Below are 9,301 nucleotides of genomic sequence, written 5' to 3' on the forward strand. Positions count from 1 at the left end.
GCTGTGACCCTCCCCACGTCTACTGCAGAACCACGTCCCCCCTGCTGGGACCATCCCGTCTACTGCAGAACCATGTCCCTCCTGCTGTGACCATCCCCACGTCTACTGTAGAACCACGTCCCTCCTGCTGTGACCATCCCCATGTCTACTGCAGAACCACGTCCCTCCTGCTGTGACCATCCTGTCTGCTGCAGAAATGCTTCTGTTGGGATGAAGGGCGGGACCCACGCCTCTCCGAGAGGGCTGGACAGAGACCCAGCTCTGCAGCTCTCGGGCAATCCAAAACATCCCAAGGCCTGGAGCCTGTGAGGTCCGAGGGCTTTGGACAGCAGGCGACCTCTGGCAGGTGAGTTCACCACACAGTGGGTGGGAGGGCAGGCAGGGCGGGTGGGTCACTGCTGGGCGACCAGGAGGTGAGCTGGGAGCAGGGTCCCCCACGCCCCATGGCACGGCCTCTGCGTCCGCCCAGGCCCAGCACGTGCCCAGCTCCCGGGCTGCTCTCTGTACAGGGTCTGCTTTGCAGGCTCTGACCAGGCCAGTTTTTGCAGGACTTCACTCCAAATGCCAGCCTGCTCCCCAGCCAGAAACACATGACGGGGGACATTCACTGGTCTGGTGAGCGGGATATGGCCCCATCAGCACCACCATTTGGGGGTCTCCTCATGCTTTTCAGACTGGCGACGTTGCTCACTTACTGTGGAACACCCTAGCTCAGCAGTGACCAAGACCAGCTGCGGGGGACTGGCTGCTTCTCAGAGAAGCCCTTGCTGGAAGCCAGGAGGGGCCTAGGCACACAGGAGGGCGGGCGGGGGTACCAGCACCTTAACTCCACATTGAAATCTGCAGGGATGGCCGTGTCGCTGCAAAACCTCTCTCCTCTCTTCCCTATTGCTCCTCTTTTCCTTCCTTCAGTCTCCAAAAAAGGAGAAGGAAACTTCAAGATGGGGGAAACCCTGCCCAGGAAACATGACTCTCTCCAGAGCAAGCACAGCCAGGCCGCTGGGTCCGTGGGGCGGCCACCGTTATAAGGAATCACCCGCAGGGCTGTGGTCACCACCATCTTCGCGCACCTGACAGCGGCGTGGCACCCAGCTCACTGTGTTTCTGACAGGACGTGATCAAGCTTACGGGACACGTAACGCGGCATCGCTAAGGAGTGAAAGGAAAGGAGTCCCGCTGAAAGCCCCGCGGCCATATCCTGAGAATTTTGCTCCAAAGAATTTCGTTAATTCTGTTCTGCCCGGAAGTGTCACCAGCACAGCAAATATTCTGAGGGCAACGTCTGTAAGCTAAGCATCGATGCTGGCAAGAAGGAACTCACGAGTGAGGATGAGGACGCATGTGACCAAAGACGACAGCTTCACCACACAGACCCGCCCGGGGCTTCTGAAGCGCAACACGGTGGCGTCCCGAGCTGGACTCCCGTTAGGAGCCCACGCCCCTGTGCTGGGAGGGAGGTTCCGCAGCGTCCCTGGGCTCCAGCCCCAGATGCTAAGGGCCTCCCTTCTCTCGGTTCTAACCAGAAGCCGACCTGGACTTGGTGAACATCCCCTGGGGCAAAATTACCCCTGTTGAGAATCCCCAAATTTTGTGAACAAATGGAGCCATCTGTAGACCTCAAACCGAAATGCTGCCCAGGGCCACAGTGAGTCACCGGTAACAGAGGGTGTGGCTGGACAGGGAACAGATGCTCACTCCCAGGCGTCCTCAGCCTCTGACGGCTTTAGGACAGTGACCCAGGTCGAGTCGCCTCACGCCCTCGCTTCCTGAGGACACCACCAGCCGCTGTTCTTCTACGGTCAAGAGCCCAGTTCAGACCTAAGTCCAAGCCTTCTCAGGATCCACCCCATTTGGCCATCAGTAAACAGGGCTCTGGAGAAGACAGCCGCTGTGTTCTCATCTCCACCCCCTCCCTTTGGGGTCCACAGAGGGACCCTCAGCGGCTTTCTCTCCCCTGCCCCAGCTCCCAAGCGGCTGCAGCCTTTGCCAAGGTGACCTCAGCTAGCCGGCATCACGTGCTCATCATGAGATTAGAACCACAGCATCCTCAAGACAGCCTCGCTCCCGGGAGCTGAGCATCAGACCGGACCGAGGACACACGCACGCACTTACCAAGGTGGCCGTGCCCGGCGGACAGGAGGCTCAACGAACCACACGCTCCGGTTCTTTCTCAGACACTGTAATCATTTAACTCAAGGCCCAGCACGGTAGCTCATCCCTGAACCCCCAGTGCTTTGAGAGGCCAAGATAGGAGGACTGCTTGAAGCAGAGTCTGAGACCAGCCTGGGCAACACAGGGAGGCTGTCTCTACATGAATACAAAAGACTAGCTGGGCATGGTGGCACGCACCTTTAGTCTCAGCCACTCAGGAGGCTGAGGTGGGAGGATCACCTGAGCCTGGGAGGTGGAGGCTGCACTGAATCATGATTGTGCCACAGCACTCCAGCCTGGGAAATAGAGTGAGGCCCTGTCTCCAAAAAAAAAAAAAAAAAAAACAAACAAACAAAAAACTGTTTAGCCTAGCTTTGAGAAACTTGAATGAACAACCGAATTTTTTAAAAAATTGAATAAAAAAATCAATCCCACAATCCCCCTAAGAAAAGTAAGAGTGGGTGGGACCCATCCTTTTTGGGGTGTTTTTGCCCCACGTACTTTAGTTTTCAAATTTTGACCCTACACATTTGTTATATATTTATAATCTAAAAAAAAGTTATTTACAGCAGAGGACTCTGGAATTAAAAAGAGATTGTTTTCTTCATGCCTGAAAGTACCCATCACATATCACAAGGATCTATGCTTTGTGTGGAAATAAACTTGGAAATAAAAAGTCACAGGGAGGTCAACACCAGCCTTGTCCTCCATCTTCAGATCTGCCCACTAAATGCAGTGACAGCTCTCAAATTCTCCACCCATCCTCTTTGGGCAAGTTCCAATTAGGTAACAATTAGGGAAAAAGGACGCTTCCATCCCTCGCATTACACACTCAACTTTCACAGACCCAAAAATCGAGCTAAGACCGGTAAAAAAAAAAAAGCAGCCGAAGCAATGATGGAATCCACCCTGTGAAAGACGCTCATCTTCACATTCACAGCAGGAAGGTCAGCCCAGAGCTGGGCTGGCCCGGCAGCAGCAAACCGCGCGACCCATCACCAGGAGAGCAGAAGCCATGTCTAGGTCAAAGATTAGTGATTGCAAAAAAGAGGGTGAAAGTGGCCCCCAAAGCCAGTGAATACAGGAAGCCCTGGGCAACTTTCTTTCATAAAGAAAGTGAAGACAGTTTAAGATGCTCAGAAAAGCAAGAAATGAGTGCTAAGCATTACTTACCATGTGAGTTGTATTTTAAAAGCTTAGTTTTTTATTTACCAGTGCTAGAAATAAGTTTCACGCCAAAGGTTTCAGAAAAAAAGAACTTTGAAAAATATTCATGCAAACCCAAGTCTCAGAAGAAAATACTTGAGACATGCTGAGAAATTTCAGACATCAAATTTTTAAAAAACGAAATGCTTTCTTTGTTAGATATAGATCTTCAAACTCACACATGAATTACTAAGTGTGACTCACAAACATGGTAATAGGGGTATATTTCTTTTAGCCTGGCATGGTGGCACACACCTGTGGTCCCAGGTACTTGGAAGACTGAGGTAGGAGGATCACCTGAGCCCAGGAGGTTGAGGGTGCAGTGAGCTGAGATCACACCACTGCACTCAAGCCTGGGTGACAGTGTCAGACCCTGTGCCTCAAAAAAAAAAAAAAAAAAAAAAATTATATATTTCTGTTTTAATATCATTTCTTGGCAGAAAAGAAAGAAAAGAAAAGAAGAGAAAAGAAAGAGAAAACCAACTAAACTAGCCCAATACTGCCTTAGATGTAATTTAACATCCTCAATTTATAAAGGGGAAAGTGAGGTCAACAGCCAAGATCAAAGAGGTAAAATGCAACCATGCATTCAGGACAATGAATAAAATTATAAAATATTCAGTTCCATTTCTACCCTCAGCATCAAGGCAGGGGTTCATCACAGCAGGTATTGGAAGCACAAAGGAAATTTAGGCCCAGCACAGAAACATACAAAATGCAGAGCAAGTTTTAATGCTGGGCCATCTCTGGAGACAGCACCCAGTGCTCCTCCGGGCTGCAGGTGCTCACGGGCACTCCCTGAGTCTCAGCCACACTACATGCCCCTGGTGGCCAGACAGAAGAAGAGGTGGTAAAGCTTTTGGGAATGAGATCAAACATTTTCAGTCTAGAAAAGATCCTTTTCTAGGTGGGAAAAAAAGAATGAGAAGCTCTCATTCAGGTTATTTGTATGTATTTTTTTGAGACGGAGTCTTGCTCTGTCGTCAGGCTGCAGTGCAGTGGTATGATCTCGGCTCACTGCAACCTCTGCCTCCTGGATTCAAGTGACTCTCCTGCCTCAGCTTCCTGAGTAGCTAGGACTATAGGCTTGAGCCACCATGCCCAGCTAATTTTTTTTGTATTTTTAGTAGAGACAGGGTTTCACCTTGTTGGTCAGGCTGGTCTCGAACTCCTGACCTTGTGATTCACCTGCCGCAGCCTCCCAAAGTGCTGGGATTACAGGTGTAAAGCCACCACACCCGGCATTCAGGGTATTTGTAAAAGGCCGTTTCTAGCACACTGGTAGATAAAAAGGGCTGGGGCCCTGGGGTTAGCATCAGCCAGCGCCAGCCTCGTGGTGCGTGCACAGACTTACGTCGGTGATAGTATTCAGAGCTGTGTCTGCCCCGATGCTGAAATCGGAACCGGGCACATTGTTGGACACAGTGGCGGGAACCATGACCATGGGGACACAGAATTCCTCGTGCTTCTCCCGGGCGGCTGACAGCTCCAGGAGTCCCAGGTAGGCCTGTCAGACAAGCGTGGGAATTGTGGGGCGAGAGGGAAGCGGGGGAGGCGGGTCTTGCTGGGAGAGCCTCCGGCACAGCACACAGGGAGCACACTGGGGTGGTGTGAAGCCAACAAGATCAACAAAGTCGCGTTAAGACCACACACGAGGACCAGCAGGTTCTAGGCACGAAGGGAGCAGGACACGATCAGTTAGAAGACTAACCTTCTCATGCATGGGGCAGAGTCTGCTTTCTGAGGTTCTTACTTTTTTTCTGAGACTGAGTCTCACCATCACCCAGGCTGGAGTGCAGTGGTGCAATCTCAGCTCACTGCAACCTCTGCCTCCCGGGTTCAAGCGATTCTCCTACCTCAGCCTCCCTGGTAGCCGGGATTACAGGCGCCTGCCATCAAGCCCAGCTAATTTTTGCATTTTTAGTAGAGACAGGGTTTCTCCATGTTGGCCGGGCTGGTCTCCTGACCTCAAGTGATCTGCCTGCCTCGGCCTCCCAAAGTGTTGGGATTATGGGCGTGAGCCACCATGCCCGTCAGGCTCTTACTTTTTCTAAAAGTAAGCAGAAAGGTTGCCATGGGACTAATCTTCAATGAATAGAAAAAAAAAAAATAGTGTCTACAGTCCAGCATGTGATTTTAAACAAAATTATAGGTATAACTACCTTACTCTCTGAGTAGCCACTGGACTCTGAATTTGAGAGACAGAATTACTCCAGAGACCTGAAATTCATCAAGAGCTCACTGAATAGGTGAGTCCCAGTTCAGGGGTCAAGCTTTTGCTTCTCGGTTAAGTTGCTTTATTGGAACTGGATCACTTGTAGGCCATGTCTTACCACCTGCTATTCTTCCATTCTACAATTCTGCAGTGGCAGCTGGGCCTGGGAACCTGTCACCTCAGACTGTGGCCCCTAGCGAACACGTAGCTTAATGTTTAGCCAACACAGGGTGCGGCTCACATCTGCAAGACTGACAAGCGGGTTAGGAGAGGAACACTAATGAACGTACCTCAAATCCACCGATGATCAGCAGTGCGTTGATACTGTGCACGCGAATCTGCGTGGCGATCTCCTCCAGGTACTTTCCCGGGAGAACGCTGAAAACGGCCAAATTGAGAATGATGTCAGCCACCCCAAGCTCCAGGTGGTCCGCAGGACAGCACGCCGGGAACCCTGGGAAACCATGCTGCTCCCCACTCGGCCTCCCTCCCCAGCGTGTGGTTGTATGGAGCCGGGAACGTTTGCTGTTGCCATTTCACCCATGCTGTTGTGGCTGGCAGATGGCAGAATGACCAGGAATCTGACCTCAAAACAGTGTTTTCATGAGAAAATGAAATAAAGCATTTCCACTGATACCTCGACCTAAAAAGAACTCTACTTGCCGACTAGGAAAATAATAACAGCTATAATTATTAACAATTGTTTAAATGGGAATTTCCAGCTTCCAAATAACTTACACATGCAGTATCCACTACTGATCTCATTTAAAATCATATCTGCTCATATCTGCTCTCCCTCCCCCGTGCTATCACTGATGTCACATGACATGACCAAGAAGTCCAACACCAGACCGTGCCCCTCCCGAGATCCCATCCCAAACCCGCCCGAAGCTTCCGACTGGAGAAGCCCTTGTATACTCTAGGTAGATTTATAAGACGCCGTGGTGCAAAAATGTTCAGGCAATTGGAGCACACAGTGGATGCAGCTAACTGCAAAACCACGCCACTCCTAACGTGAGGTTTCTTAAGCCTCTGCAGGACCAGCCCAGAACAGCCAGCGAGTCTGCTCTAGGTTTTTGAGAGCAGCACCCTGGCCGGCAGCCGCAGGATGCACACCGAGGGATGCACCTGCCTCTAGTTGGAGCTTTCCTGTCCAGGGAGCTTTCTTGCTCTGTGACTCCCCACCAGTGGCTGGGAGTACCAGGGCCCCAGCTGTAAAGCAGCTGGGGGGGCAGCTAACTCCATTGGAACAAAAAGCCGGAATTATGAGGAATCCATCATTTATTTTATCTGCCAAAAACTATCTCCCTTCCATATTAGAATGTAATCTGTAGTGATGACAGATATTAATATTCGCACCCCTGACATGATCAAAGATGAGAAGAACTGAGACTTCATCTGTATTAGAAAACCCCATCATCCCCAGCGATGCCGGGACGTGGAGGCTTACTGCAGGTCAGAAAAAGACATTTTAGACTAGAATTCCTTGGGTCCCTTCTTGGGCTGTGGAAATCTGAGCCTTGGGTCACAGCCGCTCAGGGCAGCTGTTCCCACCAATGCTACCTGCCACCAAGACTGCTTCGGCTTTGCTCAGAGCGCGTCACCAGGCTCCGTGGCCCCCTCTGTTTTTGTTTGGAGACAGAGTCTCACTCCGTTGCCCGGGCTGGAGTGCAGTAGCACGATCTCCGCTCACTGCAACCTCTGCCTCCCCGGTTCAAGCAATTCTCCTGCCTCAGCCTCCCGGGTAGCTGGGATTACAGGCGCACACCGCCACACCCGGCTAATTTTTTGTATTTTAGTAGAGACAGGGTTTCCCACATTGCCCAGGCTGGTCTCAAACTCCTGATCTCAGGCGATCTGCCTGTCTCAGCCTCTCAAAGTGCTGGGATTACAGGCGTGAGCCACCGTGACTCCCTCACCTTTATTGACCTCCACGGGGAGGTTTAGGCCCACCAGTTGGCCCTTCAAATGAATGGAAATACAAGTGAGAGGAAGGTGTTCACCAGTTACCTCCTCATCTCTCTCAAGCCCTGGGATGCACCCCCAGCTCCCGGCAACATGAACAGTTCCACTGGAGGGAGGAGGGGTAATGGCCTGCACCCCTCCTTTAACGCCTTTACAGGAATCGAAAGTTGGAGTTGACATCCAGCGATTGTCCTCCAGGACATGGCTCTTCCTTCCTCCTTAGAAGCAGGTCGGAGAGTTGAGATTTGGAACTCACCGTTTTGTCCCGAGAATGGAGCCTCCCTGGCCAGTCCAGCCCCCGACGTCTGTCCAGCCGATTTCTTTGATCTAATGTGCAAACACAGAATGAAACAGCTAAAGCGAACAAAGAAAGGCAAGTTAGAAGGTGCTAAATAATTTTTTGTGCTTTTCAACAGGCTGCATTCCTGTAAAGATTCGTGAGGCGTATGAGACAGCTCTTAGAGCGATGCCTGGATCAATCAAGGCGAGAAGAGTCCGAAGTCAACAACTCATGAACAACAGCAGGGCGGCTGCTTCCTGCCTGCCGGGGCCTCTGCACCTCACCCCCCAGCCACGTGAGGTTCGTCAGCTCCCCAAATCCCGCCACTGGCCAGTAAAAGAAAAGTAACATGGTTTCTAAACTGGTAAAAGATTAAGGGAAAATTTCTTTTCTTACAAACTAGGGAGAAAAATAAGAAAACAGATAGATTACTAAGCAAACTGAGGTAACTGCAGAAAGAGGATGCCGCTGCGAGAACAGCACAGGCCGCGGGAGGAGAACCCGCGGGAGGAGAACCCGCGGGAGGAGAACCCTCGGGAGGAGAACCCGCGGGAGGAGAACCCTCGGGAGGAGAACCCGCGGGAGGAGAACCCTCGGGAGGAGAACCCGCGGGAGGAGAACCTGCGGGAGGAGAACCCTCGGGAGGAGAACCCGCGGGGCTTGAACCCCAGCTCCACAGCTTCCGATGACGAGATTCTGGGTAAGTTCACAGATCTGGTGGACGCACTGCTATGTTGCATGCAATCTTCAGGTAAATTACATTAGAAAAAAGATCATTCTATATCAAAAGGTAAATATTGTACAAGGTGTACACACACACAGATACACACACACACACACGATCTAAAATAAAGATCTCCAAGTTGACAGAACCATATAAATCGGTTTTGAAGGCAGTATTTCTCTAAAGTAAATAGCTGTTTTAGGCCAATTAATCTTCACAGGCCTGAACAACAAAGACAGGGAAAGCAGAATCTACCCAGGACAGAACAGTTCCTCATCCGGTTCTTGCTGCTGAGACGTGGGTGGCTGGGCCAGTGGAGAAAGGGCATCACCAGTGGTGGAAGGTGGATGGGTGGTTCCCAGGGATGCTGGCGGGTGTCTGCACCCTACCTGCCTGCCACTCCTCAGTCTCCTGGGTGGGGGTCTCCTCTTCCCACCCTACTCTATTTTTTCTTTATTTGAGACAGAATCTCACTCACACACCTGCATCCCCAGTCCCATCCTCACCCGGGGGACTCACACCTTCACCCCAGCATCTCCAGTCCCGTCCTCACCCGGGGGACACACATCTTCACCCCGGCATCTCCAGTCCCGTCCTCACCCGGGGGACACACCTTCACCCCGGCATCCCCAGTCCCGTCCTCACCGGGGGACACACATTCACCCTGGCATCCCCAGTCCCGTCCTCACCTGGGGGACACACACATTCACCCGGGCATCCCCAGTCCCGTCCTCACCTGGGGGGACACACACATTCACCC

General features: G+C 51.6%; 1 protein-coding gene across 1 annotated transcript in view; it reads right to left on the reverse strand.

Moving 5' to 3' along the window:
- Positions 1-4,568: 4,568 nt before the first annotated feature.
- The window catches only part of LOC116546470 (ATP-dependent 6-phosphofructokinase, platelet type-like), a 13,226-nt gene continuing 8,493 nt past the window's right edge, over positions 4,569-9,301 (reverse strand). The window contains exons 7-9 of the mRNA XM_032272721.1: positions 7,794-7,864; positions 5,863-5,950; positions 4,569-4,864 (exon numbers count right to left, since the gene is read on the reverse strand). Coding sequence (XP_032128612.1) covers positions 4,673-4,864; positions 5,863-5,950; positions 7,794-7,864 — 351 coding nt within the window. The 3' untranslated portion in view covers positions 4,569-4,672. The remainder of the gene's footprint in view (positions 4,865-5,862; positions 5,951-7,793; positions 7,865-9,301) is intronic.

The sequence above is a fragment of the Sapajus apella genome, unplaced genomic scaffold, assembly GCF_009761245.1.
Source record: "Sapajus apella isolate SASKATOON/1434 unplaced genomic scaffold, GSC_monkey_1.0 scaffold942, whole genome shotgun sequence".
Lineage (NCBI taxonomy): Eukaryota > Metazoa > Chordata > Mammalia > Primates > Cebidae > Sapajus > Sapajus apella.